General features: G+C 42.4%; 1 protein-coding gene across 1 annotated transcript in view; it reads left to right on the top strand.

Annotated features, from left to right (window-relative positions):
• The first annotated feature begins 16,644 nt into the window (after window positions 1-16,644).
• Window positions 16,645-19,319, top strand: part of SNCA (synuclein alpha) — a 72,623-nt gene continuing 69,948 nt past the window's right edge. Inside the window, exons 1-2 of the mRNA XM_050896020.1 lie at window positions 16,645-16,711; window positions 18,559-18,704. Of these exons, the coding sequence (XP_050751977.1) occupies window positions 18,584-18,704 (121 nt within the window). The 5' untranslated portion in view covers window positions 16,645-16,711; window positions 18,559-18,583. The remainder of the gene's footprint in view (window positions 16,712-18,558; window positions 18,705-19,319) is intronic.

The following is a 19,319-nucleotide window of genomic DNA, read 5'->3' as shown; positions in this document are numbered from 1 at the left end:
CCCTTTGCAATAATATTTTCCCTATATGAGCTCCGTTTCCATTTCTACATGTTCTGCTTCTCTGTTGGTTTGCCACTGCCAGCTACATTTGCTGACTTTCAATAAGTCCTAACTGATAAATTTGTGAGACAGAGGGGTGGAAAAGATAGCTGTACTTTGGGGTAGCTGTTGCTGTGCAACAAAATATGCATATCTAAAGCAGCAGGATACAGCCTTCCTACAGCCACTCAGGTAGGCATTGTAGGATATATAAAAGAATATGGGAACACCTGACTGAAGGTGCATCATGATGTTGAGTAACCCACAGTGGCAGGCATGTAATAAATTTAGTTAATACACAGAATCTGTGTATACTCCCTTTAGTGTGCCCCAGCATTCAGCCTCACTGTTGTCCGGATCAGGTGCGGGGTGGCAGTGCATCACGGCTCCCGTAGCCTGAGTGCTGGATCTCTTTCTTGGGGCCACTGGCAAACTAGTGGATAGGCTGGGAGGTGGCTAGGGACCCCTAATTTGACCAGGTTACATTTTGATTTTTTTTTTCCCCACTTTATGTGGTGAACTTTATGTTGGTAAAAGAGGAATGAACCATCTCTTTATTCAAAGAGAAGAAGTAGGGGGAGCCTCAGAAGTACAATCCACTCCATTTTAGTAGTATGTTTCCATGGGATTTTTGAACTCTTACCCTTCTTAACATACGGAAAACCATTAAAAAGTAAAGTGTCGTTGTTCTTGTAGGACTGGATGGGGAATAGGGGTATTGTAGACATGGATGTGAGGGAAGCACTAATTAAATATATTTTTATATAAAATAAATTACAGTGATTGGTAGCAGGCTTGGGTTACCATTATTTTCATTACTCATTTAATTTCATCAGGTTCTCCTCTAACCCTAGTCTGCTTAACCTGGGCTGTGGTCAGTCTCCTGTATGCACAATAAATGGGACATTTGGCTTAGAGCAGCGATAAAGTTAGTGCGATAATATGCCTTCAGATTGCTCTGGCTCAAATGACAACTTCAGTGTAAAGAAAACCTTATTCCCTCTCAATATGTAAGTTCTTTTTTTTTTTGGTTTTCTACAGAGGGAACACTGTTTCGATACTGTTTCACAGAGATTTTCACTTTTTTCCCCCCCAAAATTATCGAGTCTATACATTGTATCATTATATTATGATGTCCTATCTTCTAAGTCTATACCTCTGCCTTTGAATCGCAGGTGACTTTGGTGGCATCAAGACTAGTTGTGAAATCGGATATGATTTTAAAGACATATAAAAGGGAGATGATAAAATCAAACTTTACTAATATGTTTCTTACAGTTACTTAAGTTGGTTAGCTGCTCTTATGCCCTTTTCTCTGCATTGCAATCATTAGGCTCCATGGGGAGCAGTCCTCTCTGATGGGACAATATTCATCACAAAGATGAGAATACATCCTGCACGTGACTTTTAGACAGTAAAAGTAGTTAATTGGAGAAATCATTTGCAGAGAAAATGAGCAATATGCAGCTGAGCCCCTTTATTTGTCAGGGTCCTGAGGGCATGAAATGGCTTTCTTGGCCCTGAGCAGCCTCACCTGACCCCACCGAGCCCCTGTGCCCAGCCCTAACCCCAGTCCCCTGATGGAGTGACCCAGGCCACCCTTGTCCCCTTGCGCTGTTCTGGTTGTCCCTGGGCTGGCAGGAGCCTGTTGCTGCCACCAGCCCTATCCTGCTTGTTGGCAAGGTCCGTAACGGAGCCACCCTGCACCCTGTCCTGTCCCTGCTGTGTGGGGCAGCTCCCATGCCTGCTAATCCCTCATGGTGAGCTCAGGCAAGGCTTTGGGGCCTGGGACCAAGCTTAAATAGGACTCCTAGGCCCTTGCACAGAGCACATGGGGTGGGGGCCCCACATGAAGTTATTCAGGGCAATTAAGGCTATTGGTGCCCTTAGGGCCATGATGCTATTCTCATTAGCCATGCAAACATTCATACCACCTCTCTATGCTGCCTTGAGATCCAAAATGTTTGTTCATTTAAATACCACACCCTGTTCAGAATGAGCTTTATTGCAGAGAAGCAGCTGTGTCATGTGTACCCTTGTAAATCTGGAGATATTACAAAGATCAGATATTGAACTGAAATCCCACACTAAAGATGGTGGTGGTCTGAGCATGCACAAAGAAAATTACGTATTTGAGCACGGAGCATTGACCCAAGTGCTAATGACGCAGTCTGTCTAAACTGTAAGGCAGGGTTTGAGACTTTTTTTCGTCTGCTATTGTGATGACAGTTTTTGGACAGACAGCCTATATATGATGGAGCAAATTGGGAGAGCCAGAGCTGCTTGAGAGAACAGGGCTTCCTGAGAGCAATGAATTTAGCATTCATGGTAGAAACAGCAGAATAGCATTAAGCAATAGAACAGCAGGATCCTGTGGCAGTATTTCTTTGTAGTTGTAAGGAGAGAGAAAGATAGTTCTTGCAATAAAACCCTATCGATATAAGTCCACAAAGACAGGCTTATTCTTTCTAGCTGAGAATCTGGTGAAGATCAAATGTGTTTTTCTCACCCTGTCTGCACAGGCACGTGTAGAAAGACCTGAGGCTGCTGGAGAGAGTGAGATCAGTCTGGGAGGCTGTAGAGCAAAACTCAGCCCTGCTAAGAGGCTCAGTTTGACCTACAGCTTCCAGATCTAAGTAAGCGTGCGCAGAAACAAAAGGGCCCTCTCTAGCCAAGGGTATTCTACATTTGCAGGCTTAGCTAGGGGAAAAGGTTCGCTTGTCTATGTTGCTGCAGCCTGTATAAAACTGTTAGTGAGTCTCATTTACAGAGTAGATCAAGACTTCAGCTTGCTTGCCTCCTGCATGTTAGTCTTGCCAAGCTTTGCCTTAGTGTCATGGTTTAACCTCGGTGGGCAGCTCAGCACCATGCAGCAGCTCGCTCACTCTCCCCCAGCGGAATGGGGGAGAGAATCAGAAGGGTAAAAGTGCAAAAACTCGTGGGTTGAGATAGAGACAGTTTAATAGGTAAAGCAAGAGCTGTACACACAAGCAAACAAAATAAGGAATTAATTCACTAGTTCCCATCAGCAGGCAGGTGTTCAGCCATCTCTGGGAAAGCAGGGCTCCATCACACGTAACGGGTACTTGGGAAGACAAATGCCATAACTGCGAATGTAACCCCCTTCTTCCTTCTTTCCCCCAGCTTTTATTGCTGAGCACAACATCGTATGGTCAGGGATATCCCTTTGGTCAGTTGGGGTCAGCTGTCCCGGCTGTGTCCCCCTCCAGCTTCTTGTGCACCCCCAGCCTACTCGCTGCCGGGCAGTCTGAGGAGCAGAAAAGGCCTTGACACTGTGTAAGCATGGCTCAGCAATGACTAAAATGTCTCTGTTATCAACAGTATTTTGGTCACAAATCCAAAACATAGCACCATACAAGCTACTATAAAGAAACTTAACTCTATTCCAGACAAACCAGTACACTTAGTTATGGCTGAATTATCTTTCAGGCTGGTTTGCAACCTTCTAGGCCTCCTTCCAAACATGTGAACTGCTGTTACCATTAAGAAGCTCTACTCTACATCTGTTTGCCAGGCTCTAAGCTCTGAGATGCCCTGCTGTGTCACTACCTCTCCTATCCCCTATTATACTTCATGAGTTACAACCTTGTCTCTCTCTTTTTAATGTACAAGACTTGCATAGGGGGACATGAAGAGTATGTCATTATGTTGTAGTTGAAGAAGTGGTTCAATAATGAGCAGATTCATCAACTATTTTCTCCAAAGGATTAACACTTCTCTGTATTGGACCTTTTGCTATGTCCTTTCCAGTTTTTAGATGCTGAACCTTCTAGTCAGCCAAAATGCATTGAGTTCAATGAGAATTAGGCTTAGATGAAAATTTCTGCTGGTTCCTTCTTCTGTTACTTTAACAACCAGTATGTATATCTCACAAGTAACATTTTCACCTGAAAACATACATTTCCATTCTGAATATTCACAGAAGAATGATACTGGAAATCAAATATTACACATAATTTATACGTGCCTGTTTTCCCATAGGAATTCAAAATGTCAGATGTCAAGCAGCTCTCCTGCCAAGTTTTTTTTCTGAATTTGCCCCCATCAAAAAGGGAAAACTTCTTGTTTAAGCAATTCAACATCGAAGACAAGATTACAAAATGGAGGAGATCAATGGGATGTTCTCCATTTTCTCCAACAAGCTTTGGATAAGGATAGACAGGTGTGTTTCAAAAATAATTTCCTTGAGAAGCAACCAGTAACCAAACCAGAATTAATAACTGATCCTCAATTTCTTCCTAAGAAAAAAAGTTCTGCCATGTTCTATATTGACAGCTCCAGGAATGGTAGTTTTCAGTGGAGAACTGCAGATCTTTTAGATTAAAAAAAAAAACTTCAAAATTCAGTTAAATCTATAAGTTTCTTAACGATTATACATGTAAAAGTGCCATCAAATATATAATAGCATGTAGTCCACAATATCCTTCAATATGGTAAGGCTTAAAAATTGTTATATTCCAAGAAGTTTTGGCTGGTAATCTGCCTGTATGAAATAATTTCTCTATACGGGAACACTGGTAGCTCAGACTCCTCGATGTGCACATCAGCATGTTCTTAAATTTAAAGGAGCAACCCAGACTTCATGTATGATTAATGCTCAGTTCATTGACAAGAGTCCTGACATTACTGACCATATTCTACACATTTTCTATAGATGCCTGTCTCCAGGACTTTTAAACTGTTGTAAGACTAAGTTTACTTTAAACTTTATCATGAATGCACTTTGAAGATATAACTAATTCATATTACGCTTGTGAGTTTTTCATCCTTCAGTGTGGTGTGCAAATTTTCAATGCCAATAATCCTTTTCTGACAAATCAAAACCCCTAAGTCATCACATTAAAATGTCTTGCAATGACATTATGCTTTTAAAAATTATGTTTCAAACTTTTTAAGGCTTCAATCAAAGAAAGGACTTAACCCTTCCTCAAGTACACGTTTCAATACACTCTATCAAGTCACAAAGTAATGGTTTTATAATCTATTTGAAATGTGTCAGCAAGGTTTAAAGTGGGGAACAAAACAAAACAAAACAAAACCCAAAACATTTTCTATTACATTTGTTTTGAAATGGTTACTATTTAATTTTGTTCCATCAGCAGGATAAATTACTCTCCTTAAAATTCCAAGGAAATTTTACTTGGCAAGTGCTTAACGACAGCTAGGTGCTGCTGGAAAACCCTTGGCTAAATTTGTATTGCTTACTATAAAATAGGTGACTGCACTTGCAGTTCTTGCTCTGATTAGATGTTCTGCTGAAGGCAGGTGGGTAGAAAAGACAGACAATCTGGTTTCTTGCTTTCCCCTCTCCCCACTTTCCTCAACCTTGTTAAGTCTCAGATTTGCTCATGGGCTGGAGTTTCTAGTTTCATCTCCCGAGCTGATCACACTCACCTCAGTCATCACACCAGATGAGGCAAAACAGAGAAATATAGAGATGTGTATAATCAGTTATAAGCTCTGCTTCCAGCTCATCTCTACCCCAACTTCTTTTCCTCTTCCTCCTCTGTTCTTAGCGGTTTCTTCAGGTCTACACCCACAAGAGAACAGATTCAGATTTTATCTTCAGTATCATTTCCATAAATTTGTATTGGGATTACATTTGTGACAGGAAATGTGCTTAAAGATTGTATAGTTCAGGTATGTACCTGTACCCCTTGCTGCTTATTGAGCAGAACTCTTTAAATGTTTCTGAGCATCTTGCAGTAAGAAAAAGACTAACAAAAGAAAAATCCTCAACCTCCTCCTGTTTTGCTGAATACAATAACTGATATTACACTAGGAACACCATAATTCCTACATCATCACTGAGAATTTCAGTTTACTACTTTTAGATTAATTGGTATGTGTTTTACACAATATTTGAAGCTAGCAAGATCAATTATCTTTAAAATTAACCCCTATTTCCTCTCTTAAGAGTGGTAGAATTGACTTAGACATAGAAGAAGAGGTAGTATTGTTGCAGAATTGCAATACAATAGTTATGTTTTCTGACAATACTGGAAATTCCTCATTAAAGGTGTACTGATTTTATCATACAAGGTAAGAACATTATCTTCTACAATCCCAATCCCACATTTTTAGCAACAAAAGAGATCATAAAGAGACATTCTCTACCTGATATAAAATGAGCCTTTGCTCATTCTGTAGTTGTGCGCGTTTGTACAACTCAGAAGAAAACAAGAGTTGTACAAAATTCATTGATGGATCCATTGTTCTATTGCTGTACAACGATGTTCAAAATTGGTTTAGGCCATATGACTTTTTTTTTTTTTTAATTCACGATTGTATTAGGGGATATTCACCTCAGTGCATCTACATTACTGGTTTAGATCAGATCAGGAGAGCACTTTTGAAGCAGACCTCCCACTCTGCCTGACTTACTGGTTTGCATCACAGACCAGCCTCAGAGTATGCAAACTTCCTTTTGGATGAAAATAAATTGGAAGCTGTGCTCATTCCACTCATGGGTATCCTGTCCATGAGACTAAATTAGAGCTACTGTAGAACACCTTTGTTCCAAAAGTGTTCTAGATGCTCTAGATGTGCTACTCTAGAACATCGTTGTTCCGAATACATATCTGGTGGACTCTGGGTCCTAGCACCAATTTGTTTCTACAGATCTTTCCTTACAATACTATACTGCTTGTAAGTGTAGACAGGGCCCAAGAAGACTGGATCAGGGAGACCTTCTAGAAGGCAGGAGGAGATTGCAACTTCTCTTGTGGAGCTACTGACTGTTAGGGGAGGTAAGGTCCTATGGCAGGGCCATACAGCACCACCTGGAGCCAGACGCCCACAGCTCACAGGCTGTGGAACTGCACTGAAGAGCTTAGAGCAGCCAACAGGCCTCAGGTGGGGCTGAAGAACTTCACAAGGAGCAGAGATGAATGTGCATGCTGCAACTCAGAAAGACACCGAGTTAATCTGAAAGCAAGTCTGGAAGCAAGAGTTGCTGCCAGAACGTGGCAATCAGGGAGAAAGTCGAGTATAAACTATTTTTATTTTCTGTTGGGCTAATTGGTTGGGCTAATCTAATTGGGCTTCACTAGTAAGTTGGGTTTATTTGCCTAGATTTTACTCAGATCATACCTGGCTTTTTGAACGTTTTGATCTTCTTTAGGGCGCTTCTTTAGGGAAAGGGACAAGGCAGATCCACCTCAAAGCTCTGGCTGACTCAGCGTCTCATACCAGACCATGTGTAAAGTTAGTTCTGTGGTCCCGGTGAGGAATCAGTCTTCCACAGAGCTGGACTAAATGGTAGCCCCAATCGGACAGGTAAAGTCAAACAGAGATCCCTGAAGTCAAAAGCAGGTGAGGATGGTTTTCAGTACCTACACACTAGATGAGTCAAAACTGCAAAATTATAACATTGTGTTGAGAAGGTGCTGGATGGGAGCAATATAGCTGACTTGGAAAACGTTAAAGACACTGGAAATGCTATTTGCTGACTGAGATGGCTTAATGAAGTGTCAAGGTCTCATTTTCTCATTGATGCTGTTAGTACCTCACTGTACAGATGACCCTCACAGAGTGAATGCTATATTATTCACAATAGACAAAAGTAGCAGTGACTGAAACACAATCTTTTAAAATCACTAAATGGAAATATAATACCATTTCTTTAAGGTGTTCAGCACACCGATTTTAAGTGAAGAACATTAAAGTTCATTTAGGAAGCTGAATGTTCAGTTTAAAAGTATGTCATCAGACACATTTCAAATTGAAACACAAGCTTGCTGATGATGGGGAATGCCTTCCTTCAGCAGAGCATTCCAGCTAGTCATAGAATAACGAAAGCTGCATTTGGCTCATGAATAACAAGAGGAAATTCTTTACAATTCCAATTTATGCCCATTTCAAGTAGTTCTGAAAGAGTTTAATATTTGGAGGCAGTTTCATAAGTACCTAGTAACATGGTTATAAGGATGCTGGCAGAAGATAGTACTGAGTATATGCCACAGGTACAAAGAATTTACTGCTTGGTTAGACATTAGCAGTAAATAATAATTATTAACAATTGATTGAAACATTGAAAACACATTAGCCCTTTATAAACAGTTTATATACAAAAGCTTAATGTAGATTGTAGCCAAAACATATAAACTGTTACCTGCGAGAGGGCCCTGATCAGGGACAACAGCAGTCAGCTTCTGCTGCTCCTAACCAGAACAGCACTGTGCCTGATGGCATGGAAAGGAAGAAGATATTGAATGGGGGGGTGTGGTGTACAAAAGGATGCATCAAGTTCAATGCATCTTGACACAGAAATTTTTGAGCAATGGCATAACCAGGAATCTTTTAATTGTACAGCAAATCAGATCAGTCTCTTTCAGAGAAGCTTGAAATTGCCGCAACAACGGCAGCATCTTGTGGTGTTAGCCACAGGTTGAACGCATGCGGACCTTGGCTGCAAACAGCAGAGAAGATTACAGTGAAAGCTGAAGAGAAACAATCCACTCCATATTCTAAGTTCACCGCTAAAAAAGCTACAGGGATGCTAAACTCTCATTTCACTGGGCACTTGGTACCTAGGCAGGCAGTGATCTGTGATTATCGGTTACTGTGAATGGTTCACCTGTTTCATTCTCACTACTCCTTCTCACGTCCTTCATCTGTGCTTCATTTCCCTGTTTGTATCTCATGAAGAAACCAAGGTAAAAAGCCCTTTTGAGCAAAGAATATTGTCTGATCGTGGCTGTAAAACAGCAAGCACAATGGGGCATTCATCAGCAGTTATGAGTGCTAATAAGAAGTGAATGCAAAAATATATTGATAGGGAAAACAAATTTAACTTTGAAAAGATTTTGAATATCTCCTGTAGATCAGGACCATGAGGAGTGGACAAACTCCTGAGACACTGATTCTGCACAAGTTCTGCATCTGTGTTTCAAAACACAAAAGGAAACCTGTATTTTGGCCTAGAGAAAAATGCAGGTGCCCAATATGAAAGCAGACCAGTCTTTTAGGATGTTTTTCTTGGAGGCAAAGGGAACTGACTACTTGTTTTAAAACAGGTGATTCAGCTGTTTCAGGCAAGATCATTTGGATTTCTTACACAGAGCACTTAGCAGGGGAGTGACTATTGAGGGGTCTGAGCCACAACACTGGGTATCGAATGTGCCTTCAGGACAGTGCAAAGCCTTAACTGTCTAAATGAAAAAGCCTATTTAGATAAACTAGATCAGTAGCCCTGTTTTGGCAGGCAACTGATTTTAGGCTGTTACAGGCAACAATGCTGCAAATCTGGCCACTTGCTTAGCTGCTTTGGGTGACTGACTTTACTCAGCCAAGCATTAAAATCTGAATATCTCTCAGTCTGACAGTGAGTCACCTGAGAGCCACTGATGGTACAAACAGCCTGGAAAGCAAGCACACCTACAGCTGGGACTTACGAACTTTTATCCTAGTAGAGGTAGGACGCGGTTGCTGTAACTCTGACCTTGCTGGCTTGGGGCATTTAAAATGATCTGATCGTCTGACAGCTTGTAGGCTTTGGCAAATACAGCTTCTACTCCGACTTTGACAAATGCAATCTTTTTCCAGTATCCCCTCAATAAACTGCTGGAGAAATAATTTTCCTAGCACATTGCTTCCACCATCTCACCTCTCTTTTTGCGTGTCCTCACTGTCCCTTCTTCTTCTTGGACAGCATACCTCAAGGCTCCCTGTGGCCTGTCCTTACCTAGCTGACCACCTCCTGTCTGCTGCCAACATGCCAGTTCTTGCCTCCTTTCTGCCAGGTGCCTGTGCCATCTGACCATTAATGATTGTTTGAAAACGTTTCATGTCCTCTCCCCCATCAGTCTTCATGCATGAAAAGTCATTCTCCAGAAACCTCTACTTAGCCCACTGACAACTTGCAATTCCTTTCTGGACAAACCCCTCATTGAGATGCCTACGCAAATTTGACTTGAATTTGACCGTGGCCTTTCATTGTGACTACTGCCACCATGTTTGCTGCTTTGTCCTCCCTTTGTCCCTTACCTACCTAACTTGTCCCTTACTTAAGTGATCTTTCGAGTCTTTTTCTCCTGCCTCCTGGACATCACTGCAAATGTGAATGCTTCAAACTGCTTGTGAATTGAAACAAATTGGAGAGCCTAACAGAAATTAAATGTTTCTAAGGTAGTTTTTTTCAAGATCTGAGCTTGAGGCAGTAACTGGAATGGTAATTTAAATTAAATTAAATTTACAGGTACATTTATTTTGTGCATGAATATGAGGAAAAATAATCTTTTTTTCTATTGATTGTCTACGTTGCCCAAGCCTGAGTGTACATCCCCTTGTGAAGAAATCTGAAACGGCTCCCTGCAGTCACTCTGTGCCCTGCTTAGTGCTGCATATAGATAGATCTTAATAGCCCAGGTGTTGCCTTAAAATTAAGAATTTTAAACCAAGACAAGTGCCTAAATGTTTTGTGGCAATAAAAACATAGACAAGAAGACACAGGCCTGTGGGTTGGAGATTACACTCAGATAAGATTCCAGTAAGTGATTCCATGTAATAAATAATGGAGCCAAAGAAACTGGAACAGATAATAACATTCTTATACAGATATTTCCTTTGTTATTCTTGGTTCCCCCGAGTCAATCTCTGGTTTAATGTCAGCATGAATGGGAGTTGAATTGGACCTGTAGTTGGTGTCACCAAAAAAGCGCTGGCAACTGATGACCATGTCATGAGTTTTTGGTGATTGGAGTGGCACCAGCAAACAGTGTCTAAGGGACCTACTTGGCCGGGAAGCTTGCATGTTGGAATCAGCAAAATGAGAAGAGAATGATGTGTTGCCTTTTCCGGAGGAGACTTTAGGTTTTCCGTACAGGTTAATATGGCAAAACATAATACAACAAACTATGTAGTCTTTATGTACTTGTTCTGTATATCATTGTTTACATGTATATTTTTTGCACACACTGAATGTTCAAAAAGGGAATCTCCTTTTTGTGTAGCAAATGTTGGCAAACATCAGATGCATAGAACTTTTGTTCATTAAATGTATCAAATAACAGACTTCTAGCAATAAAGCAAACTTGTTCACAAGCAAAATGAAAAACAAAAATTTCTGTGTCAAGATGCAGTCATGTGTTTGGATTGCTCATATGCTTATCACCTCTGATGGCAAAAGTGCAATCTGAATGAAAACTGCCACTTTTCTTTTGTGTGACGTCTACTTTCCCCTAGAAATTGTAGAAAGAAGACAGTTTGATAGAATGAAGTATGCTCCTGTCTGGGTTTTGCACTTGTTTAAACAGTTTGCTGGTGACTAACTTTAGTATCTAATTAAAGCTGCTGCCTTCCTGGTGTATCTCTTGAGAAATGCTGCCATCCAGGTAATTAATGTGCTGTGCCTGCACTGGCTCAGATACCTATATTTGCAGCAGACTACTTTAGAGCATACAGTCTTATCATTGACCTTGGAGACATCTGGTGCTGGCCTCTCACAGAAACAGGATTTGGGACAAGACAGGCATCAGACCTGACCCTGCATGACAATTCCCACTTTTCTAGCATTAGCATTTTCAGTTATATGAGATGCTGCTAACATGTTGTGTCACATTTAAGGAAGATGATTCTTTCTTTCAGTTATAATCAACCTATTGGTGCTGTGTTAACGGGAAACGTCTTAAAGAACAATCAACACTGATTTTGCCAGGCACCCTTAGGTCAGCCTCATCTGATGTACCGGGTGTCTCCGAGTAGAAACATGCTGCCAGACGGCCTCCTTGGCACTTAAGTTGTTGCTTTTCAGAGTACAGCTTCGGTTAAGGTCCCAGGTGCAACAGAGTTGCTTTGCCCTTCAGCACTGAATTTCTAGCCCAGATAAATTAATTAAGTTATTAAATGTTACCATTGCCTATGAAAGATGTGATGTGTCTGTAACTTCAGCCTTGACTGCAAGTAAAGGAGGTGAAGGTCTGGCAGGTTTAGCCTGTAACAGAGGTAGTATAAAGCTGTGAGACTCTTCTTTCTGTTAGTTAGAGTTATGTCAAGATTAGTGTAGTTGGGCTGATATTTACCAGGTCAGAGACATACATCAGCCTTCTTTAAATATATGTATACATTACCAGGTCAGAGACGTTCATCAACCTTCTTTAAATATATGTATACATACACACGTGTGTATGTATGTGTGTACATACCTCCAACATGGTATTTTGGCATACATGTCTGTCTCAATTAAAACATTTTTAATATATATAACTTGTAAATATTCTCTCTCACATATACATATACTAAATCACCCAAAATGGCTAAGCTATGACTGAGTAGCTTTGGGGGAGAAATCTTATGTTTTACCTATGCTAAAATATTCTGGTGAACTTTTCTTTTGAGAAAGTTTATATTGTTCATGTTTGGAAGAAGGAATTTGAGTTTTAGCAACCTCAGTTGAGATATGCATGTGGGTTTTTTCAATATGCTTTCAGTTCCAGCCTAATTTGTTCAAATGTTAAGACTTAGGGAAGAAACCCTCCTTCTTCCATGGTCTCCACCGACGCACCTTTTTCTTGGTTAGATCTCTGATGCATCCACCTGCACTGGACATGTTCTGGCCTGCAGCTGAACATGGCTTGGCCTGTAGTTTGCAGACATGAGATGGTACATGCTGTGCTGTCTGCGCATGAGCAGAGAGCAGGAAGGACTAGACCAGTTGTCTGATCTGACTATGATGTCAAACACAAGGGCTGGAACTGCAGAGAAATGAGATTTCTGAGAAATAACCTGATGCCAGAGAGGAGCAGGTAAATCAGAGGAGAAGCAACAAGAATAAAGGCGGGAGCTAGGTCTGGTCATGGAGGTCTATCTCTGTGAAGTGTTCTGTCCATGCTCTGATTTAGATCTGAGATGAAGGACTCTTTATGCACAAAGACATCAAGAATGTCGATCTGAATTTCAAACAAACCTGCTTCAGCTCTCTTTGTGTCTCTTGTCAATGGTTGCATGGCATGACAGTGGACATCCAGCGACCCAGCCCGTATTCAGCACCCAGTTAAATCTATCGAAACAGTTCATGAGCAGAAATCTTTGCAACAGGAATGAACCGGAAATGGCAACTGCTGCATAATAATGGACATGAATTTTAAATTAATAAACAGACTGCTTCCACTGGAAAACTAACTCTGAAATGATAACTTGCAACTTGATTGTATGAAGGCTTTAATACATGTGCTTAATTTTCAGTTGAGTAAACATCACCGGAAACATGCATGCTCTGGAGTGTTACATGACAACACTTATGAGCATGCTAAGTATTAAGATAATAATGTGCTAAACTTCAGGCTTACCTGTAAGCAAATGAGAGGTCATACTCAACTTTTTTTGAAATTGAGCATGTTTTTGAGTTCTCAGAAATTGCTCATGCACACAGGTAGTTACAGCATGGTCAGTGATGACAGCAATGGTCCACAGAGGGACCTGAGTGGGAATAGAAATGCAAACGTTGTGATACAAGAATCTGTGAAAATGGTCTGAACTCCCAGTTGCGTCTAAAACAATGCACATCATAGTAAACTGTTCTGTAAGAAATCCAAAGACTGAAATATATTTGAATAAAAATTGCACTGTTTCACACAGTTAACAGATATATCAAATTAAGACCATTTTCAGATTATCTGCAATCAGTAGAAAGACCCTGCAGTGGAATAATCAATGTTACTCGTGAATAGCCTGCCCTAAGACAGCTTCCTTTCATACTGCAGCTTTTCAGGTTTTCAAAGGTTCCTTTCTTCTGAATAACATCACCGATCAGGTCTGTGGTAACACAGAGAGCCTGTGTGAGTCACTCTTTGAATCAACAGGGGAAAGCTTTCAATTTAGTATGTAGTGTTGAAGGGGAACACCTTTCCAGTGTTTCCGCATGAAGAGTTTTACATTTGAATTTTTTAACCTGAAGACAGTAACTTCTGATCAGTTTTACTCTGCAACATTGTTCAATTGTCAATAATTGTTCTTTTCATAGTGATAAAGTAGATTTACTTGATCACTAGCAACTAAACCAATAAGTTAGCCTGCAATGCAAGATGGATTGAAGGAGTTTTTATTACTACTTAATTGATTTGTGCTCTAGATGCTCATGCAAAGTAAATAGTGTCATTAAATAAAGATTTGTTTTAAATGCGATCAGTGGGCAATCTGCTTGCTAGTATCTTTTCTTCAGACAGGAAAGGCTTCAGGGGAGAACTTACTGTGATACTGGTAGTACTGAGGAGACAACCTAAAAAAACCCCACCCAGCTGTTGTAGACAATGATGTGGTTTAAATAGGAATTACCTTGGAGATGCAATGCTAATTCCCTACCGTATTTAATTCTGTTTTCCACTGAAGTCCCATCCATTTTCAGAATGAAGAATTTCTTGTGTCAACATTCATGCTCTATTTTTTTTTTCCTTCTCTGCCTCTTAACCTCTGATTTAGAATTTAGCAGCTGCCTATTTTGAATACTACAGTTGAAATTTTAAGCTTTATTCTGCTGTGGTAACTGATCCCTCTTGCCTTTACCTCTTTATTTCTAGCTGCATGATTTTATTAACCAACAAGCTGTTACTTTGTTTAACAGCAGAACAAAACGCCTCCCTTCTTTGATAAACACACACAAGGCAAAAAAAGAACCTTTGCAAAAGCTAGGAGTTGCAAACATCTGAGCTCTTCTTTGTAAAGGTTTCAGAAATAGAGCCATAAGTATACAAGGATATTTATCATACTAGATTCTCTGTTACTGCTAACATAATTAAATAAAATAAGTCTATTCAGATTGATATCAGCATAACAAAAAGCAACATTTCATGCTTATAGTTGCTTGCATGGTAGAGAAACAAAAGGCTTCTTTAAATCTGGAAGATAATACTTACATAAGGAGTGCAATATTCACTTCAATGACCCCAAATTAGCATTTGGGTCTAAGTTTACTGGCCTGCGTAGTAGACAATGACTGAGGGAGGGGCTTTCAATGAGCCAATTTATATACTAAGGTATATAAGTTGCTGGGCCAGTTAACAACACGTGGAAAGAATATGATTATGATTCACTTTGATTTACTGTCTGAAACTATACCTATTTTCCTCTCCCCCAAATTGGGAGGAAATAGAAATACCACATCTAGTTCTTGCACTACTAAGCATGAATGTGCTGCATGGGATGAATGAGATGAGGCACCTTGTGTAATTTAATTCCTGGGCTCCTTTTTTTTTTTTTTTTTTAAGGCTTTTCTTGAGGGCAGAATTATGAGGGAATGATTTGTATTCTCAGTCCACACCTTCTTACACAAAGAAAGAAAATATATTGCCGAATGCTTGGTTGATTAAAACTAGTAGTGGAATGAACCAAAAGAAAGTTTACCAAACAGTATAGAAATATTAAGGCTTATGAAGAAATCTGACAAGAGGAAGACTCTGCACTACATGTTCAGGATGAAAACAAACCCCGGGATGCATCAGCTGTCTGCACGGGATGATAGATGAAAGATGCTCCTTGCAGCTCACAACCTGGTATCTCATCCATACCATGTTTTATTTCTCCTTTTGGAGTGCAGTAAAAACCCAGCTGTTTCTGTAGGTCTTGCAGGATTTTATACAGCACATGAAGCTGAAGGTCCACCTGTTCTAATGCTTTGTCTCCTACTGGTCTTGGCTTTTCATGCCTAAATTCTGCTACCAAAATAAAGAAGTTTGATAGCTTTCCCTTTCTGGGGAAAAAGTGACTTCTATGCATCAGATTAAGAGTTGGGTAGCAGTGGCCATGGAGTGTATGGTGGAGGATGCTAGTAGAGGTGTAGGGGTCCGGCAAATCTGGCAAGAGTGAGGCGGAGCTTCTCATAGTGTTCCTGATTTGGAATGAAATTTTTTTCATGTGTGCAATAGGGCTAAGACTCAAATTACAGCTGCAAGAGCACCACCTCCCATACTTAAAAATGAGCTGGGATCATGAATCTTGTGAGAACAGTCACATTGAACGCGAATCACTTAGGGCCGAAGACTTGGAAGTAGAAGAAAAAGCAATTAGATGCTTGCCGAGATTTTCAAAGGCTTTGGTGAAGTGAAAGGTGGAGTGAAACATAGGTGTACTGCAGTCACCATCAACAGCTTCCTCGCACTTCTTCTAAGATGTGGTGCTCCAGCCTTTTGAGCGAGTGGTGGGTGTGCGGAGTGACAGGGGAACCAAGTCGCCTGGTCTCCCTTTTACTCTTGTTCCTCTCTTGGTCTGCGTCGATGGACCAAGTGATCCCAGTTTATCACGCCTCCCACCTCGCTCCCACGGAGGACGCGAGGGGGTGGGCGCAGGAGGCCGGGCGGGGGGCGCAGCCCCTCCGCGAAAACCCCAGCAGAGGGTGGGCCGGGAGAAGGCGGGGGAGCGTGGCGGGAGCCTCGCTGTCTCCCTCCGCTCCTCCTTCCCTCCCTCCCTCCCGCCGCGCATCCTTTCTCCACCCCTCGCCCTTGCCTCTCCCTCACACTCGCCGCCTGCGGGGCTGCCGTCGGGGGTGGCGCCAGCAGACCCGGCCCGCTCTCCCCCGCCTCGGGGATGTGCTGAGAAGGGGCAGCTCCCCTCGGGCCCCTCCGCGCCTCGCCCTCCGCCTCCCCGTCGCCCCCCCCCCCCCCCTGCACCGCCCCACGCCTGCTCGGAACGGGTCGGTCGCCGGTGGCGGAGGAGCCCGGCGGTAAGTGGCGGGGTAGGCGCCGTCTCTGGTAGCGGCCGGGGGCGCGGGGGCCGCTCGGCTCCGCTTGCGGGGCGGCGGCGGCGGCGGCGGCGGCCCCCCGGGGCTCTCCGGGATCGGGGAGGGAGCGGCGCGGCGGGGGTGAACGGCTCCGCTCCGCGTCGGTGCTGGCGAGGGCTGGGCTTTCTGTGTCTGTGTAGCCGTAGGGGTCCGTGTATGTGTATATATATACACACATACATATAAAAAATATCTAAAATATTATATATATATATATTTCCTGTTGAACGTCCTCTTGTGGGCACGGGGGAGGGAGGAGAAGCTGGGCACTGTGGCCGCCTTGTGCCGACGGCGTGTCAGCTGGAGCCCGTGGGTGCCCATACAGTCGCGTCACCCTGCCCTCCTCGGTAGGTGCCTCTCTCTCTGTATGTATGTATATATATGGTCACGACGCCCTGCCCTCTCCCTCCCTCTGCAGGTGCCTGTATATTATTTGATATACATCCGCGCCGCCCGCCTGCGGTCCCCAGGTGCCCCCGCACCGGGTTGCGGGGCTGCCCCCCGCCCAGGGATGGGCACGGGCCTGGGGACCCCCTTGGTGGAGGAGACGGAGGGTCCGGCAGGCTGGGGCCTGCCTCCCCCCGTCTCTGTGTGTATAAGGCACACAGACCCCACACCCCCTGCCCCAGCCCCAGGGTGACAGGTACTGTAGGCAGTTTGGCTGGAGCACAAATATGCCTTTCTTCACACGCTCATCACGAGTTAGTAGAAAGCTGCAGCAGCCCAGATGCCTTCCTAGACATCCATTCCTCCTACTCAGCCTCCAGCAGAGAAAAGAAAATAACAGGCAGCGCTTCTTTCTGTGTGGGTGGCGGAAGAGAAAGGACTATCGATAACGGATTTGTTGAAGGGACACTGACTTCTTGGTTTTAATTACTATTTTAGTAGTTTCAGTGTACCGCTGGGTTGCATAGCTGCCACAGAACTCACTTGGTAGCTTTAGCGCAGTGCTTTTAAAATCCTGCATTCTTGCTTTTGCTTTTTAGTAAAAGCTTTTCTCAGTCCTGATACATGCAAAGAACCCATTCAGGAAAACTCAGTTTGCAGAAGAGTGACGTGGACTGCACAAAATGCTGGACTGCTGGAAAAGCAGCATTTTCTATTTGCTCCAGTCCTTCTGGGTTGTAATGGCAGTTTCCTATAATAACAAGTGAGCATTTGTCATTTAGGAGGGGTTTGGGTTATTGTGATTTGGTTTGGTGTTGTTTTTTTTTTAATTTGCTAGTGTTTCTTTAAGTCGAATTTTTCGTCTGGATGAGAGGTGGAGTATCATCAAATCACAGGGCTAAATCTTGCAATCAGCACATGAACAGAACTGTCTTTTGGAGGAAATGATGCCTTGGTAGGCAAGGAAGGGACTTGTTGGAAGATGGATTCATTGATACGACCAGAGCTGTGTTATCAGCAACTTCTCTGTAGGATTCTGTGGAAATAGGATCCCCAAGCCTTTCCTGGACTGAGGGAACTGCTCTTGCAGCGCTGTTTAGCTTACCATGTATGGCAGCATGTGAGAAAATGTAAAGGTGATTCACGTAACCTTACTCCTTGTTTTTCTAGTTATTTAACTGTTCTTTCAATCTGAAATACTGAGTGCAACCTCACATATAGAGAGGTGTTTGTGTATGGCTAATAGATGTGTGGATCAAAGCTATGTAATATGGGGGTATAAATAATACAATTTTTAAGTAATTGCAATCCCGTTCAGTTTGACTGATTTTTTTCTTCCCATTCTGGGATAAAAAGCTGAAAAAATCTTACTGAAAGTGTACTGTCTTTTTTTTTTTCTCTAGAGCTGTGTGAAGAAATTCTTCAGCCATGGATGTGTTCATGAAAGGACTTTCCAAGGCAAAGGAGGGAGTCGTAGCAGCAGCAGAAAAAACCAAGCAGGGTGTGGCAGAGGCGGCAGGAAAGACGAAAGAGGGTGTCCTCTATGTGGGTAGGTGGACAGCAGAGATCACACTGCTGGTCGGTGTACCCTGACATTCACAGCTGGATCCTCATCAGACCTATTCTTCTGCCAAAAAAATATGTAATCGCTCATAGGAGACCACTGCAAAACAAACAAGAGGAGAGTTGTGCCCTCCTGAGCTCCAGTTCTTTGAAGCCGAATGTTGGTTCTTACGTCACTGGTTTGTGCTGGCCGTGCATTACTGCTCTGTGGAGCCACATCTGTAACGCCATGCTGAACGAGGTTGTGTCATAGGAGGTGCCTTACAGTGCAGGTCACTAGCTGGCACTCTATTCAAGAAGTTTGCTAGGTTAAGGCTGAAGGGGTAGTTGGCACAGTAAAAATAAATTTAAAAAAATATGTAAAAGCTGAAGTGGAAGGTAGCTTCACAGCATCCCATAGAACACATGGGTTTTAAGTGAGATTTTAAGAGAAGAAACTTGAGAGGTTAATTGAGGAACTGAGCATAAGCCATGCTGACTGCTTGGCATGTCGACAGTAACGTTTTGTATGGCAAAGTGTCTTCTCCTCATCTTTTGAAATTAACTTCATGTTCTGTACTTACTATTGCATATCCATAGCAGATATTTTCAATGAGTTCTC

The sequence above is a fragment of the Gymnogyps californianus genome, chromosome 4, assembly GCF_018139145.2.
Source record: "Gymnogyps californianus isolate 813 chromosome 4, ASM1813914v2, whole genome shotgun sequence".
NCBI lineage: Eukaryota > Metazoa > Chordata > Aves > Accipitriformes > Cathartidae > Gymnogyps > Gymnogyps californianus.
The sequence above is the reverse complement of the archived record's forward strand: the minus strand, read 5'-3'. Positions and strand labels throughout refer to the sequence as shown.